The sequence below is a fragment of the Cibotium barometz genome, chromosome 8, assembly GCF_041138505.1.
Source record: "Cibotium barometz isolate CiBa-2024 chromosome 8, ASM4113850v1, whole genome shotgun sequence".
NCBI classification, from domain to species: Eukaryota; Viridiplantae; Streptophyta; class Polypodiopsida; order Cyatheales; family Cibotiaceae; genus Cibotium; species Cibotium barometz.
In genome coordinates, this window is record NC_141053.1 from 1,225,226 (window position 1) to 1,245,637 (window position 20,412).

Here is a 20,412-nt window from a genome sequence, read left to right on the forward strand (position 1 = left end):
AAGGAAGACCCTTTTCCCAGAATACTTCTCAGGAGCCCACTTGTTTTAAGGATTGAGAACGATGAGTTTAGAAGTGAGAACCGGTATTGTCATCAGTTAAAAGACTGCCCGACTCCTGCCATGACAAGGGCACAGGGAAGTCAAGAACCCAAATTCAAAGACCAATTTCTTCATACGAATCTAATCAGGGTCCGTCTCTCGGACAAGACTGCTTAACTCCATTAACTAGGTCCGACCCATTGATTAGGGTCGAGATGACCAGTCAAATGCTTGATGACATAGAGCAGCAGATGCAAACAATTCATAAAGCTATAAAAGTTGCATAGGATTGACAAAAGCAGTAGGCAGATAAGAAGAGGACAGTCAGAGAATGCAAAGAAGCAGATATGGTCTTCATTCGAGTACGGCCAAAAGAAGTTTTTTATCTCTAGGAAGTATAAGAAGTTATCCCCCAGATATAGTGGGCCATACGTGATTTCAAAGAAAGTAGGTGACTTAGCCATACGAGCTTCTTCTACCTACTCATCTCAAAGTTCATGTAAGCCTTCTAAAGAAAAATGTGCCAAACCCAAATCATGGAAAGACGATAAAACTTCAGTGACAAGATATCCCGTTGGCTCTAGGTTACGCTAGTTCCTTCTTTTATATAAGTCGTAACTCTTACTTGTCGCTCGCAGTAATCTTACTTCCATCGATCTCCTTTCTTTCTTAATCTCTTTCATGGCGTGGCAACAAGACTTAGTTTTATCCATGATGATTTCTTACCTTCAAGACGCAAGCGAGTCTGTGAAGAAGGAATTTATAGAACTGTACTCACTTTTCCCTCACTTGGGAACTTCTGTAGCTCAGACCAAATGGCGGACCTATCAAGACATAACTAGGGTAACACCATGGGGTCAGCAGCACTTTCGTAACAATATCCACTTGGCTATGGTTATTGAAGCTTTGGGTTTGGGTCCTCGATACTATTGCGTGATGAGTTCAAGGCATGGTGGATTTTCTGAGCGGGTCTTCTTACTTGCGTGTTTTCTTCCTCACCCGAAGATATGCCTTTATCCCAATTTCGGCTTGCCTCTTAGAGGTCCTTTTATTAGATCACCTCATACCAATGAGATAGGTACTGCAGTAACCGATCGAATTATTCCCAGAGATGAGTTACCTTATACGTGTGCTGCTTGTGAGTACTACTTTTGTGACCATATGATGGACGGGCTTATGGAATTGTAAAGAGTTCTTCTATCTTTACAGTATATGTTCCAAGAATGAATAAAGTTGAAATCTTTGTTCTTGTCTTGCGTCTTGCTCTCTTTAAGACTTTTATTGGTGGTTAATCTTAATTAAATTTTCTCTTAGTCTCATATTTGTGCATCTTACGAAATTACCCCCAGTTTGCGAGATGAGGGCATCTCGCGTTTTTCAAGTGGGAGAGAATGTAAGATTCCTCCCCAGCCTCTCAAAATGTCCAGCATATTCACCTGTAATCAATTCTCTCTTCAGAAATATAAGAGATCTTGTCTCTGCCTGTTTTGGCATAGAGAGAGAAAATATTCTAGAGAGAGAATATTCAGATTTTGAATATTTTTAGATAGAAAAATTTCTCATATTATTAAAATAAATTACCCTGAAACAGAAATTTAGAAAGAACTCAATGTACAATTGGAATTAATTAGAAATGGGTATAAAGGACCTTAGCCTAAGGGTCTAGATTTTCAGACCAATAAGATCAATCCATGTGTGGGGAGGAGATAAATCCAATTTTGTAAAAGAAGATACCCAAAAATGAGTAAATACTCACATAAGGTGAAGAGTTGAATATGTACAAGGTTTATTAATAAGAAACTATGAGTAATTTTAATAATATGATTTTGGGTATAATGATTCCATTTTGACACATATGTAAGGAAGGGGAGTCCCTTCAATTCTCACATAAGATGAAGAGTTGAATATGTACAAGGTTTATTTAGTAAGAAACTATGAGCAATATTAAAAATATGAGATATTTTGAGTATAATGATTCCATTTTTGACACATATGTAAGGAAGGGGAGGGCCTTCAATGAGGCGCCTACTTCACATGGGCAAATTGAGTTTTTTATCATCAAAAATTGAGATATTTCATCTCTCCTCTCTCCTCATTCAAGTCTAGTTCCAAAAAGTTAGCTTAACTGGCCTAAAAATGGTCAAAAATTGACCAAACTGACTTAGAAAATTCTAGAATCAGTTTGTTTGGTTAGGAGCTCAATTTTTCCTATAAATAGAAGCCTCCCCCTTGTTGAAAATATATAGTGTTTAAGGCATTGTTACTCTATTTCACCCAAGCCAAGAACTATGAATTTATTAATAATTCATTAGTTTTTGACACTTCCCTATTCCAAAGATTGGTTGGCCACTCTTGTCCAAACAAGAGTGGAACCCTCAAACCATCAAGCCAAAGGAAAGCTTTCAAAGTCAGTTGGTGATTCTTATTTTCACTTATTTTATTATTTTTATGGCTTTAATGGTTCTTATGTTTTATGTCTTCTGCTTTAGAGAAATGCTTGCATGAAGACTATGTGAATATCAAGAACTCCAATGTATTCTATTGTATACAGATGTTTTCCCTTCAACATGTGTGGAATGGCAGCCTCTAGAATGTTTTACAGGGACCTTTGAAGCATGTCATGTTGATCTAGGTAGGCTTATGTATGCTGGGGAAACAAGTTTCGAACTTGCAAATAGAGGAGTATTTTTCATTGCTGCAACATATGTTGTGCCACAGAGGGGAAGGTTTGGAGCACTTGAGCCAATTTCTCCTCCTGCACTAAATAGCCCGGAATGGCCCATTCCAGACCCCACCACAATGGAGAGCTTTCAGCGTGGGATTTTCCATGACATTCAGTCAAGCCTAAAGGCTGCATATGGATCCCATAGGATAAGTGTATCTCTTTTCATGCCTTTACATGTGTTTATTGCTATTTTCAAAGCAGGCAAGTTCCATCGCATCCCAACAATGTGGATAAGCAAAGATGGGGCCTTTGAAGCTCTAGATACATTTCTAAAAGGCGATTGGACCACCAAGGTGGCAGAACATCAGGGTGATGTAATAAAGTGCTCAGCAGTAATGTCAATGGTAAGATGCAGGTATCAGATAGGCAAGCAAAATCTAACTATGGTGTACCCTATTAGAAGGTGGAAATGCTCGCATGGTGAATGGGAAGCTTTGGACTCTGATCTCTATGCTAGGGAGGAGGTAGAACTTCATATTGAAGTTCACCCAGGAGAGGAGCATACAGTGGTAGTTAATGATGATTGGAATTTCGCTCAGTTGAGAGATCGCATTGTCATGTCCTTTATAAGGAACCAATTCAAGTTTGTTGTTTCTAATCGACCCATGCGTCACAGGTCAGAGAAACATACACTCTGTGTGTCATTGGAGCCCCCTAGGGTCCTTAGCTTGAAAGACTATTAAGTTGCAGACTTAGGTAACGACGAGTGATTTTGGGCGATAATTTGTAGCGGTGTCCTTTTGAATACAAAATTATTGATTGCACCATAGTCCCAATGTCCTCTGTATTTCACTGCAATTTGGATTTTAATTTTGTTAATTTTAAAAATTTTAAGTATGTTCTATAAATTTATTAAATGTTACAGTGGAATGCTTTATAAGAATAGGTTTTGCGCTATAAAGCTCATTTCATTCTTAAGATCTTGCAGTTTCTATTTCCCTTCAATATCCCGCCACGGCTTCAAGCTCTAACTCGCTACGTGCAAAGCTTGAGAAAATTGGGCTCTCAGCAGGTGTGCAGGTGAGAACATCGCCATTTTTGAGGGGATGATTGATATGCAGAAAACTATAGACCTTCACGCAGAGGCTTTTCAAGAGCAGGTCCAGTACATGAATGATGTAGTGGCACAATATGTCCTTGGTGCTTCTCCAACAAGGGTCAACTGAGGATGAAGAGCCTCATCGTGACCTCGAAGGGGATGAAATTGTGGAAGAGATCTGTGAGTTGGATGTAACCACTTTGAATCCCATCATCATGGATAACAAGGAATTTCTTTTCCTTGATGACATTTGTAAATCCTTGGGGTTAAGGGAGGATGAGGCCCTAAGCATATTAGCAATTGGGTCTGGTTTCTGCAAAGAAGACACACTTGAGCAACAGACTGCAGGTGTACAGATCGATTTTGATGACCATGATCTTACCAAAGCGCTAGCATTCCAAGGTTATGATACAGAACGTACAATTGAGGAAACTGTTTCCAATGCCCTTGTTGCTATAGAAAATGTAGCAGCAAAGTATGAAAGTGTCCCTCAAGAAGCATTTCAACCACATAAGCGCTTGCATGTAGATACATCAGTTGAGCAGCGTGGAAGCAGTATAGACATATGCAACCCACGCATTAGCCAATGTGATGATGACATTGAGGTGGGGTTAAATCAAAGTTGTGCCTTCATATTTATAAGTGAGTTATTACTAACACCTGATCTTTTTCTCTTGTAGAAAGCTTATATTTTTGACAAGTTTGCTGCACGTGGAGGTGGAGTTCGTGTGCAATCCGATGGACGAGACACCTCCCTGATTCATTACCTTCCTAGCCTCTCTCCATCATTTATTCGAGTAATCCATTTAGAGTACTCTGAGGAGGCACAAGCAGAGCTCATCAAGTGTAAAGCTCTGTGTGGGGTTCTCACTGAAGATGGGCTAGCAAATAATGCAAACAAATGTATACTTATTAGCAGGGAGGCAGCTATGTATACATTTGCAGGCAACTACACCGGCCATGTGCTAAGCCATTGTGCTACATCAATCTCCAAAGGTGTAACCAATCCTATTATTATAGCTAATAGCCTAGGTGAGAAAGCCACGCAGAGTGACGAAGCTAAAGAAGCTCTCAGAAATCTTCTCAGGAACTTGTAATTTTCTTTCTACGAAATCAATACAAAATGTATACTTTTTTAATTGTAATGTTTCTAAGAATTCTGAACCATTTCTCCTGTTTATTTGTTGTGTCAGCACTGTGCCCTATAAACTTTTGGCAGGCATGTGAATGTGTAGAAAATTTCATTGATAATGATCAAATATTTGTTCTTTGAATATCACTTAACATCCAGCTGAAATCTGGCAGTACAAAATCTGAACAATTTTTAAAAAATCAAAATTTTTTATGTTTTTTGATGTTTGTAAGCATATTTTTCATCAAAAAAGTGCACATAATGCTGGAAAGAGTACAAAAAAGAAAAAAACAAGGCTGTGCGCTACGGCGCGAATTTATGCCTTTCAAAGTGCAGGACAGGCTTAAATTCGCGCCGTAGCGCACAGCCTTGTTTTGATCATTTTTTCACACATTAATGCATTGTGTGCACTTTTTTTGATTATTACTCTGCCTAGAAACATAAAAAAAAAAAGAAAAACTGTTGCTTTTTTTAAAAATGTTCTATCTAATACTAGACTTCACCAGGTGATTTTGAGGCCCAAATAACTTTTTTTTTGTCCCTGAGCTTTTCTAAGGCCTTATTGAGCTTTAAGCCTTTTTTTTTGGACCTAAAATAAATTCAATTTAATTTTGTTTCTGCATTATGTAAGGATCCTTTGTTCAATGCCAACAACAATACCACGTATAACAAGATAATGTTTCACAATCACCTTATCAATAATATAAATTTTGTTCCTGTTTAACTAAGGCTCTGAATACATGATCAACAGTTTTACCCATTCAAACAACAGTACAAGAAATGAAATGTCTGCTTTTATAACACAGTTGAAACAAATGAATACGTTGGTTAACGAGTCATTGACAATATCTTATAGATTCAAAAAAATGTATTACAATGTCGAGATTACAAAAGGCACAAAGGCCGCCGCCTAAAAGCTTAATCCTATCCTATAAATCCTTCCTTATGGAGCGCTTTATCCTGACATAAACGTAGTGCAAGTGCCATGTCCAACAGGCTTTAGGGTCACCCTTTTGGCGTGAGCATGGCACAGCACTGAGTCTTGAAACAGAGAGACCAAAATTGTTTCTGACGCCTCTTGGAGGGCCTCCAGTGCCGTACTCTGTACCCGAGTGACCTTGTCACTGTACTTGTCAATGACTTCTTTTACAACTCTTGCAAAAGGGGCCTTCGCCATGATGGGGTCTGTGCTCTTTTGGTCCTTTCTGATTTCTCGCAGAACCACGGTCCCTGGTTTCCATCTTCTCTTCTTGTTGGCTACAGGGGGTGGTGGTGGATGCGACCTCTCTTCCCATGGTTGTCTATCATTTCTAAATTTTTTTCGCCTTTCTTGCTCGACTGGATCTAGATTTAGTCTTCTTTTACTTGCTTCTGCCTTCTTCTTTTCTTGTTCTTGTTTTAATCTGCGTGCTTCTTGAATTCTTTGTTCCCTTCTTTCCCTCTCCCTTTGCACCTCCTGCTCCAGTCTTTCCCTCTCCCTTTGCTCCTCCTTCTCCAGTCTTTCCCTCTCCCTTTGCTCCTCTACTTGTCGTTGATCCTCTTCTACTTGTCGTTGATCCTCCTGCTCCAGTCTTTCCCTCTCCCTTTGCTCCTCCTGCTCCAGTCTTTCCCTCTCCCTTTGCTCCTCTACTTGTCGTTGATCCTCCTCTTCCATCTCCACCTCTTGCTGCCTGTTTGCATGTTCCTTCTTTCTCTTGACACGAATCTTTATTCTTTGTTTTTTAGGTGGAGACGGGGGCTGACGCCTCTCAAGTTCCTCATGTAGTGTTTGTGCTAAGAGCCTATCCTGCTCTTCACGATGGCTTATTTCCTCTGCTTCATAGAAGTCAGCAGCCTGTTGATACTGCTCTTGCTCAATACACAGAAGTGCTTCCTGGTCTTCCTCAAATGCGACCCTTAGCTCCTCTTCTAGTTGCTGAGGGAATAGGGCTTGCTATTGCTCTCTTCTTCTATGCACCTCCTCATCAATCTGGCGTTGTTGCTCTTCAAGCACATGCTCCTGTTGCTCAGCCTCTGAGAGAGGTCGGGGGAATGGTGTACGCGTGGCTCTAAATGAGCCGGTGTCTCCAAGCTACTTGGAGACATCCTCAATATTGTCCAGTCCTGAAAACACATCTGGCTGTACATCTTCCTGTCGGGTCTCTACCTCTCTGTCCATGCTTGTATGCTTCTTTTTGATACGTTTTTGCACTTGTTGAAATGCCTGTGCCGCGGCGACTGCCTGTATCAAATTGTGTGCACCAGATGGTACGTTTGGGTTCTCAGTTTTGCGTGCAGTGTGCTTAGTTCTAGCCATCCATTGACTTAAACGAGTGAATGAACGTGAAAATGTAATTTTAAAACTCACTTTTACAGGTTTATATAGTTTTTGAAAAAAAACTTATTAATAAAAAAAATCTCTAGAAATTAATAAAAAAGCTTTAACTTAAAAAAGGCTATAATTTTTTAATATGGAACCCATTTTCGACCCATACGTCTCCGTGCAGCGAACCACTCACGCATCCCATGTGCATGGCACTTGATGCTCGCCATGCAATTGCTCGTTGTAGATTGACATTTTTTACAACCCTTCGTAGTAATGACACCTGCCCTTTTGGTTTCTGTCGGCGTCGACCTCCCAAACTGCGATAAAACCAATTAAACATCTCATGCAAGGTATTACTTTTTTTCTTACCACCTCCACCATGTCGCGTGTTCTTAAAGTATACTGCTTTAGCTTGATAATGAGAGCGCTCCATTCCTTGGGTGCTCCAAATTGCCATTGGACCATATTCGTCGAGAAAAAACTGTGCGTGGGCAAATATAATGTGTTGCAACAAAGATCATATCAGAATTTTACTATTTGGCGATTAATATTAGTAAATAGGTAGAAAGGTAAATACCATATAGTGGGTGATATGTGTTTCTCCCCATGCATCAACCATTTGCTGAGTAAATGTATGTATTGTAGTCTTTAAGTTTGCAATCTCCTCAGCAACAAGTGGAGCCTTTTCTAGCAATTGAATCATTTTGTCAAGTGACTCCCACAGCCTTGCCCGCTTGAGACCAAGCTCTGCATTGTTCCCACGATAAGTGGTGCATTCACAAATGGCCTTCCATAATTCATATTTTGTGTGACTATTGTACCCCTCGTAATTTGAGAGAAGGTGTCTTGCTTTGGACCCACCCATGCATATTTTGTTTGGATTATCCTGACCCGGTCCTTACTTTTTAGTATCCTTAGTTAACTTTACAGCACCACCATGAAGCCCCATGCTTGAAAGGACATCTTCCAGCTTACTAATGCATTCGTTGCGAAGATGTTCAGGCTCCATATTTCATGCATAATTGATATGTAACTTCAGTAATTTGTCCATTATGCGTAACCTAGCATGAAGCGTGCAAATATGAACACGGGAAAGTGAAATCTCTAATATAGGGCTCCATGAGATATCTTCTTGATCACGATTAGGCGGACAATTGGTATTACAATTCATGATGCCACTGCATAGGTTTCTTTGGATCTTTGTTTTGCATTGTACTCATTGAAGTTGGTTGTACATTTTTCTTGCCCTTTGCATGAGATTTGGTCGTCTTGGTGGCTGCAACCTTGCCTGAAGCTTTGCCGCGATCAATATACTTTGATTTTGAATGGCAGCAATAAATACATGGAAAAAAAGTATTTGCTCCTAGCTTGCATCCCAGCATACACTTCAATGTCTTTAAATCACCTGCCATCTGCCACTCAACTGTAAATGTTCCTACATCTTCCACATGCAAAGTTTCTTCTTTTGATTGCAATGATATGACATTTGGGATGCCTGTTCGGGTAAGGTACCATCGCAATGTATCATTCGTCTCTTGTGGAAGCTCAAATGCTGACAACCACCATATATTCTTTTCTGATTGCACTCCATAGTAATCTTTTCCCTGAGATTGACTTCCCTTGTTGGAATTTGAGGCTTGTGCACTACAGTCAAGAAGATTATCATCCTGTTCCAGATTTCCTTTGATAGCCCTGTTCATAAGTGTTAGGCTGACTCTTTCTAATTTTCGTCCTTTTACAATTTGACACTCATCAAGCTTTAACACAAACACAGCCTGACCTTGGCACTCCTCAATGCTTAGACCATAATAAGAAATCATAGCTCTTTGAAGGGTCCTTAAATCAATAAAGACATTGTTGTACTTGTTGTATTCAAATACCTTTGTAGTACATACAGGCAGAGCATCCTCCACATGACGGTAGCCACCTAACATGGTCGCAATTTCTGAGTTTGCACTTTTTCTTGCCATGGTTACACTATATGGAGTTGGTAGCATGGGTCGAAGAAATCCTTTAGCACGATGACCTAGTGTAAACACCCTGTAAATGGCTTCATATCCCTTCCTACTACTGACACCAGCACTATCACATGCATCCATAATCTGTATGGGGCTTACCATATTTTGCAGCTCTCCAGAAATTTTGTTTCGGATTTGCTTAGATATTTTGCATGTGGGATCTTCTAGCAGCTTATATATGTCTGATAACTTAACAACATGTTTCAATATGCCTGCTCTACATTCCTCAGCACCACCTTCATATCCCATCATATCCCCAGCAATATCTCTACATGGAACATAAATACAAAATAACATCAATATGTTTCACAAAACAGAAAGGCCTGCAAAACAATGGCAAGAATAGAAGTTACCTTGTTGCTCGTACACGTCGTTTTCTTGCTCCACTTAGGGTTGCCAAGGTTTCTAGGGACTGACGCTTTCTTTTCCGTTGTCGAAAGCCTACTGGAAGCTTCTTCAGGCTTGCAAGGTGTCGTTGCTTGTTTCATGCATCCTGTTTGGCTGCATTCACCTTGTCCCGTTCAATATCAAAGGCCTGCTTAAGCAACAAGTTGTTCTTCTGGAGCTCCTGATTCTGAGTTTTCAAGTTGTTCACCACTTCTTCAAGCCTATCAATGTCCTTCTTGTGTTGCTGCTGCAACTCAAGCCATAAGCCTCGAAAATGCAGTCTTGAATGCGATTCCTAAGCTGCAACAAAAGAAAGCCTCCTACAATAGCCAAATAGACCATTAGCTCCATCACCTACATAACTAAGAAATGTAGTGATATTAACAAAATGAGGTGGAGCATTGGTGAGCGGGTCAATAGGGTATATGAATCCATTCATCGAGAGGTCAATACATTTTTGCCCTTGTGATCGAAGAGTACCCAATGGCACATCGGTCACACCACTTGATTTTGTGCTGCGGATGGTAGCATACTCAGCAGCCAAATCTACATGTAACCTGAACTTTGGTGCTCTGTTAGATATATCTTCAAGTGGCATTTTCTTTAGGGTTAGGCAATGCTGAAAAGAGCTTCTTGTAGAACACAATGCAAGAGTGAGGATAGGGTATTCTGAGGAGAGTGCAATGAAGTTTTGCTGTAAAAAATATTAGAAGATCATAGATCTTCTGATTAGGTAATAGGAGAAAGGACAAGGAAGATGGCAAGAGGCATAGAAAATGGTAGATTGAGGTTTTGCAGCATAATACAATAGAGAGAGAGAGAGAGAGATGTAGATTGCAGACGGAAGTAGGGGATATGTATGGTAAACAATGCAAGAATGGAAAATGGTAAGCTCTGAAGCTATGGAGGTTGACAGAGGGATTTGCTGCACTTCAATGGGGGAAAGACATGAGAGAGAGAGAGAGAGAGAGAGAGAGAGAGAGAGAGAGAGAGAGAGAGAGAGAGAGAGAGAGAGAGAGCAGAAAATGATAAAAAGATGAGGCATGGAGGATGAGAGAGTGTGAGATATCTGCATTTGGAAGTGCAAAGGTTATGGAAGCTTACTAATCAGAGATGCAGAGCCATGGCACACCCAAATGTGAGAAAGGGGAAGAGAAAGAGAGTGGTAGAGAGACGAGGGTGTCTTAGAGAGAGAATGTAGAGAGAGAAAGTGGGGGGGACCTAAAAGTGGAGGGAAGAGAGGAGGGAAGGCTTTTCAGCCCCATTTTGAATTTGGGGAAACCAAAAAGTTACCCCCATTTTAGCTCAAGCAAATATATATTTGAAAAAATAGAAATTCAAATAATGATTGCATAAAGATCCCCTTGTCAGGCCTAGTCAAAGTATACTTAGAGTCCTTAAGCAAAAGTACTTAAAAACATAATATGGCAGCTTAAAGGCCCCCATAGACCTCAACCTTCCCCTAATGTTTCTCAGCATCAGCTAACTTTAAAACAATCCTTTAATGAAACCATTATGTCACTGATGACAATCCTCAAAGTCTTTGGTTGAATCCTTATTTCCAGTCATTCATTCATTGGTATACTTATGGCATCATTGGCAACCAGAACGCTCACCACCTGTTCACTCAGGGGCCTTTTCCATAGTTCCTAGCTCATAGTAACCGGAAATATATTCACATAACAAAATGGAATCTCCAGGGAAGATCAGCAAGATCAACCCATAGATCTATATAAAAGAGCCATGGACTCATCCGTTGAGGACCAGCAAGGTCAATCAACCAGATCCATGCCCGGTTTCAGAAAACAACTTTTATTCCTTGTTCCAATATCTTCCACGACGCACGTGTGGGTATCTTCGATGACCCAGAGCCCGAGCACCGTATGGTTAGCACCCTCTAGGATCCTTTGCAGGTGACCTAGCGCTTCACTCGTAGGCCGCTTCCTTGGTCCCTCATCCACCGTACCGGAAGCTCACCATTTAAATCGAACCGAGGATGGTCAAGACCTCGGTCGACCTTGCTACGCCAGACGTGCTCCATTGACTCTCCGTCAGCAGCAGTTGCAACTTATCAGTTAGGTCTCCATGACCTTAATCCACAAGACAGTCAAAATGCTTCCCCAGCATTCTTGACATAAAATAGTCATTTACAAACAGTTACAAAATACAGTTTCTATATCGAACTCTCGTCTTTCCACATTATGCCTCCTCAATTCACATTACTTAATCCACATTCCATTCAATGTGTATTCATTTTCATCCATTTACTCATATCGACGACACATTATTTTCCATACGCATTCACGTTCATTATTCAACATTCACCTCCATGTTCGTACATCCACATCATACCTCCAATCCCACATCCACATACATACATCCACATCCACATTCACACATATGCATACATCCACATCTCCATGCATACATCCACATCCACATTCACATTCACATCCATACATCTACATCTACATGCATACATCCACACCTCCATGTATACATCCACATCCACATTCTCTTTCGCATCCATACATCTACATCTACATGCATACATCCACATCTCCAAGTATACATCCACATTCACATTCTCATTCACATCCATACATCTACAGCTACATGCATACATCTACATCTCCAAGTATACACCACATTCTCATTCACATCCATACATCTATACTAAAGAAGGAACTAGCATAACCTAGAAGCCAACGGGATATCTTGTTATCACTGAAGTTTTACCGTCTTTCCATGATTTGGGTTTGGTACATTTTTCTTTAGAAGGCTTACATGAACTTTGAGATGAGTAGGTAGAAGAAGCTCGTATGGCTAAGTCACCTACTTTCTTTGAAAGCACATATGGCCCACTATATCTGGGGGATAACTTCTTATACTTCCCAGAGATAAAAAACTTCTTTTGGCCGTACTCGAATGAAGACCATATCTGCTTCTTTGCATTCTCTGACTGTCCTCTTCTTATCTTCCTACTGCTTTTGTCAATCCTGGGTAACTTTTATATCTTTATGAATTGTTTGCATCTGTTGCTCTATGTCATCAAGCATTTGACTGGTCATCTCGACCCTAATCAATGGTTCGGACCTAGTTAATGGAGTTAAGCAGTCTTGTCCGAGACGGACCCTAATTAGATTCGTATAAAGGAATTGGTCTCTGAATTTGGGTTCTTGACTTTCCTGTGCCCTTGTCATGGTAGGAGTCAGGCAGTCTTTTAACTGATGACCAAAACCTTGGCATCCAAAATACCGGTTCTCACTTCTGAACTCATCGTTCTGAATCCTTAAAACAGGTGGGATCCTGAGAAGTATTCTGGGAAAAGGGTCTTCCTTTTTTAAACAAAATATTTCTTTTATTTTAGAGAGGAAATAATTATAAGATCAGAGAGGGAGGTTCTTACTCTGCATACCTTGAAGGCTGGGGAAAGAATCTTACAGATTGGATGAGAATGGGTATACATATGAATTGGATATGGATTAAGTAATAAGGACGGATGTGAAACAATGTGAAAGACGAGAGTTCATTATAGGAACTGTATTTATGATCTATTTTTAAATGACTGTTTTATGTCAAAAATGTTGGGGAAGCATTTTGACTGTCTTGTGAATGAGGTCGTGGTGACCTAACTGATAAAGTTACAATAGCTGACGGAGAGTCAACGGAGGACGTCTCGCATAGCAAGGTCGGCCGAGGTCTTGACCAGCCGATTTAAATGGCGACTTCCGGTACGGTGGATGAGGGACCAAGGAAGCGGCCTATGAGTGAAGCGCTAGGTCACCTGCGAAGGATCCTAGAGGGTGCTGACCATACGGTGCTCGGGCTCTGGGTCATCGAAGATACCCACACGTGCATCGTGGAAGATATTGGAACAAGGAGTAAGAGTTGTTTTCTAAAATCGGCGGGCATGGATCTGGTTGATTGGACTTGCTGGTCCTCAACGGATGAGTCCATGGCTCTTTTATATGGATCTGTTGGTTGATCTTGCTGATCTTCAATGGAGATTTCATCTTGATTTTTATAAGTGAATATATTATCGACGGGTACTATGAGCTAGGAACTATCGAAAAGGCCCTTGAGGGATAGGTGGTGAGCGTTCTGGTTGCCAATGATGCCATATATACACTGATGAAGGAATGATTGGAAATAAGAATTCAACTGGAGATTTTGAGGATTATGATCAGTGACACTATGGTTTCATTAAATGATTGTTTTTTAAAGATAGCTGAATCTGTCAAAAAGACAATTTCATATTGGGTGTGTAAGTGGTGTGACTGGCATTAAATGAATATTCGGGTAGGGGGCCTGGGAACTCTTTTCCCTGGAACCCGAGACAAACCTAACCAAATTCCTAATTGGATTCCATCACTACAGTGGTTGGGCGGTTGGCTAACCCATGGGACTGGATGGGGTAGGTTGGACTGATGGATCCGTAAAATAAGACTCAATTCTGTTATAATACGATAGATGAAGTAAATCCTGGATAGTAATTGTTCTATGGAAAAAGAATCAACGGTTGTGTCTCTCGATGGGGAAAAAAGCGTTGGTTTCTATGATCTGACCAAGTGACTCATAGGTTTGGTCGGATCAGTTTGGTCAGTAATGACCCTGACTACGTTAGAGTACAAATATCCTGGAGGAATCGCTTGTACTTTCTGAGCGAGGAAAGTTTTTCCGGGTTCGGTTTTTGAAGAACCAAGGGATTAGTCTCTTGTCTGGATATCCGTGGGCGAGGTCCCGAGTGAAGGATCTTGCCTCGCGTAAGGACTGCTACTTCCACTGCTAGCACCCCCCGAATTCGCCGTTGCGCGGAGGGGGCAGGGATCTTTCAGTAATCCTTTGTACTTGAGTGTCTTTTTTCTAGTGCTTCCTACACCATACATGAGGACAAGGTCCCCCGTTTCTAGTTCCTTTTGTTTCTAGTTCCTTTTGTTTCTAGTTATTGTTAAACCAATGTTTTCTTCGTAATTTTTTGACCATAAGACCATGTGATGCAATTAGTCGGGTTTCATCAAGTTTCTTTAAGTCAATTAGCCTTTCGGCTAATGCATTCTCAGTTAATCGTTCTTGCACTGCAATTATCAAGCTTGGAACTAGGTACTCCATAGGCATTACTGCTTCAACACCATAAGCTAGACAAAAGGGAGTATATCCTGTCGCTACCTTATACGATGTTCGATATGCCCATTAAGCTTCTGTTAGCTTATGTTCCCAATCTGTTCAACTTTCTTCTAATGTTTTTGTCAAGATAGTACATAAAATCTTGTTTGTACTCTTCGCTTGACCATTAGCCCTTGTGGATAATAAGGGGATGGCTTCCGGTGGACTACAAGGAATCCAGTAAGTAAGTGATCAATCACCTCATTATTAATAAGGTGTGAACCTTGATCAATGACTAATTCTAATGGGTAGCCGAATCTTGAAATGATCATATCGGGCTTGTGATGGATACACAGCAAGACTAATAGGTCTAACAAAATCAATTCCCCATTTCTCAAAAGGTTGTCATACAATAATAGTGGTAAGTGGCATCATGTCCCTTTGGTGCGGAATAACAAATCGCTGACTCTTCGCACCTTTTAACAAACTACATGGCATCCGCAAATAACGTAGGCCATCATAGTCTTGCTTGAAGCACTTTGGAGCTGTAATTTCCCTAGTGAGATGTCCTCAGTGTGCTTCATCTAATATTGTGACAAATTCGTCTTCCCACACACATCTCCTTAAGACATTGTCCTTACCTAGCTTGTATAGTTCTCCATCAATTAATTGATAAGGTGCAGCAAGCTTAACAAGCCGACATATTTTATCTTTGTTCAAGGGTCGTTCTTGTGGAAAACCATAAGATAGATAATTGATATTTCTTTTCTCCATTCGGGAACCATGTCTAGTTTGAACAAACAAGTGTCTGGGAGGTCATCGTTGACACCAATTGCTAGTTTCCCATTTGGAATTCTTGACATATGATCGGCCAACACATAAGTTTCCTTTCTTATCATGATCATGAAGTCAAATTCCAATAGTAGTAACAACCAGCATGTGATTCTTCCCATGGTGCAAGGCTTGTTCACCAAGTATAATAAAGCGTGATGGTCCACAAAGAACACAAATTTGTTGGCCAATAGGTAATGTTAATACTTCTTGACAGCATAAACCATGGCCAACCTCTCTCGTTTTGTGGTGGTATAATTCACCTCTACATCATTCAATTGGCAAACTAGTGAAGTAGTAGACTGGGTAGTCCAGTTTGAACTCACCAGGCTGTGCCAATATGCATCCAATATCAAAGTTCTAGGCATCGATGTGCACATGAAATATAAGGTCCCAGTTAGGTGGTCTCAGAATTGGTGCACTAGCCAGTGCTTGCTTCAATCTATCATATGCTTCTTGGCATTCTTCAGTCCATTCAAAGACAATGAGTAGCTTATATAATGGTATGGCAATTTCAGCATAAAATATTTTGAAGCGGCGATAATACGCAACGTGGCCCATAAATCTTTGCACACCTTTGCAATTAGTGGTGGCTGGGGACAATTCCAAGATCAATCTGACTTTTGTCAGTGGATATACCGACATTGGTGAGACTGAAAGGTTGTGCACATTAATCATTGGAATGTTTTGCTGGGGCATTGATGAGACCGAAAGGCATGACGTTGTAAGCAAATGTTTCCCACATTGTATTGAAAGGTGTCTTATGCTGGTCTTCAGGTGCTATAGACAACCTGAAAATCCATCTAAGCTGTAAGCTTCTTCACCAGCTACTCTCTCCAAAACGTGTTCCGTATAAGGCAATGGGTAATGGTCCTTCCTACTAGTAGCTGCATTGACCTTTTTGAGATCAATATAGACCCTAAGTTTCCCATTCTTCTTTGGCACTATTACGATTAGTGACAACCAATCCATATGTTCTATCTTGTAGATAAAGTCTGCAACAATGACTTTATCAATTTCCTCCTTTATAATTGCTACATATTTAGGATTCATCTGGTATGATTTTTTCTTGGTTGGTCTTGATCCATCCATGAATGGGATCGTGTGTTGCACCACTTCAGGTGGTACACCCTTTATCTCTTTGTAGTTCCAGGCAAAACAATCCTTAAACTCCTTAAGGAGAGCAACAAGATATTTTTCTCCAACCGGAGTCAAGTCCTTAGCAATATAAACAAGTTTGGTTTCCTCCCCTAGTTCTGCAATATCAATTTCCTTAACTTTAGCTCGGCCATCGTATGATGTGGATAACCCATCTTCCTTAACTCTTTTTGCCATCAATCGAACCACTTTTCGTTCGTCAATTGTGTATGTTTTGAAATGGTCTCGTACTACTGAAAGCAAGTATGGTTTATCCTCATCCTCACTTTTTTGTTTTAGCCATCACGTTCTCAAAAATTGACCAAACTGATCTAGAAAATTCTAGAATCAGTTTGCTTGGTTAGAGGCTCATTTTTTCCTATAAATAAAAGCCTCCCCCTTTGTAAAAGGTTAATAGTGTTTATGCACTGTTACTCTACTCCTCCCCCAGAGTCAAAAACATTGAATTCAATTGATAATTCAATTGTTTTTCACTAAATCCTCTCCAAAAGAACTGGTGGCCACTCTTGTTGCAAACAAGAGTAGAACCCTGGCAAAATTTTCTTAAATTTTGTGGAACTAAAGTTTATCATTAGGTTATTCTAAAAGAGTAATTTCTTCCGTTTGTGCATTCTAAAAGATTTGTTTTTATTTCAAAAGTGTCATTCCCATTAAAATTGAATTTATGCATAGAAAGATGCATAAAAGAATTTATTTTTATTTCAAAAGAGTTATTCTCATTCATTTTGATTTTATGCATAGAAAGATGCATAAAGGAATTTATTTTTATTTCAAAAGAGTTATTCTCATTAATTTTGACTTTATGAATAGAAAGATGCATAAAGAAATTTTTTTTCAAAAGAGTTATTCTCATTAATTTTGACTTTATGCATAGAAAGATGCATAAGGGAATTTATTTTTATTTCAAAAGAGTTATTCTCATTAATTTTGACTTTATGCATAGAAAGATGCATAAGGGAATTTATTTTTATTTCAAAAGAGTTATTCTCATTAATTTTGATTTTATGCATAGAAAGATGCATAAGGAAATTTATTTTTATTCCAAAAGTGTTAATTTTATTAAAATTGATTTTATGCGTAGAAAGATGCATAAAGGATTTATTTTTATTTTAAGTGTTATTTTTCTTAAAATTGAATTTATGCATAAATAGATGCATAAAAGGATTTTGTTAAAAGTGTTATTCCCACTAAAGTTGATTTTATGCATAAATAGATGCGTAAAGAATCTTTATATCAAAAATTAAAAATTCTCTTAAATTCTATGTTTAATGAGATATGATGAGAATCAGATAGATGTGAATGAATGGATGGATGGATGTGATATGAATAAAAGTGATGAGAATGTGGTGTGGATAGATGTGATGAGATGCAATGTGAATCAGATAAATGTGAATGAATGGATGAGATGTAATGTCATGTGAATCAAAATGTAAATGAATGATATGGGATATGAGTGAATGCATGTGATGATAATGGATGTGAATCAGAATGTAAATGAATGATATGGGATATGAGTGAATGCATGTGATGATAATGGATGTGAATGTGTATGAGAAGAATGGATGTGAATGAGTATGTGAAAGAATGGATAAGGATGTGTATGAGAAGAATGAATGTGAATGAGAATGTGAAAGAATGGATGTGGATGTGAAAGAACGGATATAGATGTGTATGTGAAAGAATATATATGGATATGAATGTGATGGATATGAATTGAATGTGATGTGATGGATGTGAATGGATGGAGGTGATGTGATGTAAAATGGATAGATGTGAATGGATGTGATGTCATGTGAATCAGGATGTGAATGAATGATATGAATGGATGTGATGTTATGTAAATTGCGATGTGAATGAATGATATGGGATGTGAATGGATGAGATGTCATGTGAATCGGGATGTGAATGAATGATATGGGATGTGAATGAATGATATGGGATGAGAATGGATGTGATGTCATGTGAATCGAGATGTGATGAATGTGATGTGATGTGATGCGAATCAGGTAAATATGAATGAATGAAATGTGAATGAATATGATGTGATGAGATGTGGATATGGGTAAATGCGAGTGGATGAGATTTGATGAGGATATTTGAGATGTGGATATGGGTAAATGCGAGTGGATGAGATTTGATGAGGATATTTGAGGAAAGAAGTGATGAGATGGAAAATGATGCGATTGAATGAGAATGGGAATTTATATGAAATGAATGTGGATTAAGTAATGTTGATTATTGTGGAAAGACGAGAGTTCGTTATAGAAACTGTATTTATGGCCTGTTTTTAAATGATTGTTTTATGTAAAGAATGCTGGGAAAGCGTTTTGACCGTCTTGTGATTAAGGTCGTGGAGACCTAGCTAATAAAGTTGCAACAGCTGACGGAGAGTCAATGGAGGATGTCTCGCGTAGCAAGGTCGGTCGAGGTCTTGACCAGCCCCGGTTTAATTAAAATGGTGAGCTTCCGGTATGGTGGATGAGGGACCAAGGAAGCGGCCTATGAGTGAAGTGCTAGGTCACCTGCGAAGAATCCTAGAGGGTGCTGACCATACGATGCTCGTCGACGATACCCACACGTGCGTCGTGAAAGATATTGGAACAAGGAGTAAGAGTTGTTTTCTGAATTCGGGCATGGATCTGGTTGATTAACCTTGCTGGTCCTCAACGGATGAGTCCATGGCCCTTTTCTATGGGTCCGTTGGTTGATCTTACTGATCTTCAATGGAGTTTCCCTTTTGATATGTGAAAATATTGCCAGTTACTATGAGCTAGGAACTATCGAAAGGTTCTGGTTGCCAATGATACCATAGATACACGATGAAGGAATGATTGGAAATAAGGATTCAACCGGATTTGAGGATTATGATGATCAGTGCGACAATGGTTTCACTAAATGATTATTTTTAAAGATAGATGATGCTGAGAAAAAGGCAATTTCATATTGGGTGTGTAAGTGGTGTGACTAGTTTTAAGTTTGCATGAATATCTGGCTAGTAAAACAATCTTTAAAAACAGGTCTCAATTACAGTTTCCAACAAACTCCCATCTTTCCACATCATTCCATGTCATTTCTCATCATTCCACATTCTTCTACATCAATTCACATCGCATCATTCCACATCCATTTACATCATCCTATATCCATTCACATTCATTTACATCATTCCACATCCATTTGCATCCATTCTCATCATCCTACATCCATTCTCATCATCCTACATCCATTCACATCATCCTATATCCATTCACATCATTCCTGTTGAGAGATGTAATCGCGGTGATGTGTGTATGTGGGAAAGCACCCTCCTAGAGGTGCAAGATATTGTGGCAAGATAGGAATGCCACATGTAATATTGAATGGTGTGTGAGTGCTGACCAAAAGAGTGGAAAAGGATTTGCCACATGTAATATTGAATGGTGTGTGAGTGTTGACCAAAAGAGTGGAAAAGGAGTTGCCACATGGATGATGACATGTAAAGTGGGATAAGGCTAGAAAGCCTATATCATTGTATGGTTCATTTGTGATATGCAATAGAGATCAAATGTTGAGTGTGCAATCTCTCTCTCTCTCTCTCTCTCTCTCTCTCTCTCTCTCTCTCTCTCTCATGGAGTTCTTAGTGTGGTTTAATCCACTTTAATTATGTTGCTTAATCTATGTCCTTCACAATGA

The 20,412-nt window shown here is 39.5% G+C and overlaps 1 protein-coding gene across 1 annotated transcript in view; it reads right to left on the bottom strand.

The window, feature by feature from the left end:
* The window catches only part of LOC147635821 (uncharacterized), a 30,804-nt gene extending 21,071 nt beyond the window's left edge, over positions 1 to 9,733 (bottom strand). The window contains exons 1-2 of the mRNA XM_086802027.1: positions 9,612 to 9,733; positions 8,753 to 9,526 (exon numbers count right to left, since the gene is read on the bottom strand). Of these exons, the coding sequence (XP_086658153.1) occupies positions 8,753 to 9,510 (758 nt within the window). The 5' untranslated portion in view covers positions 9,511 to 9,526; positions 9,612 to 9,733. The remainder of the gene's footprint in view (positions 1 to 8,752; positions 9,527 to 9,611) is intronic.
* Between the last annotated feature and the right edge of the window lie 10,679 nt (positions 9,734 to 20,412).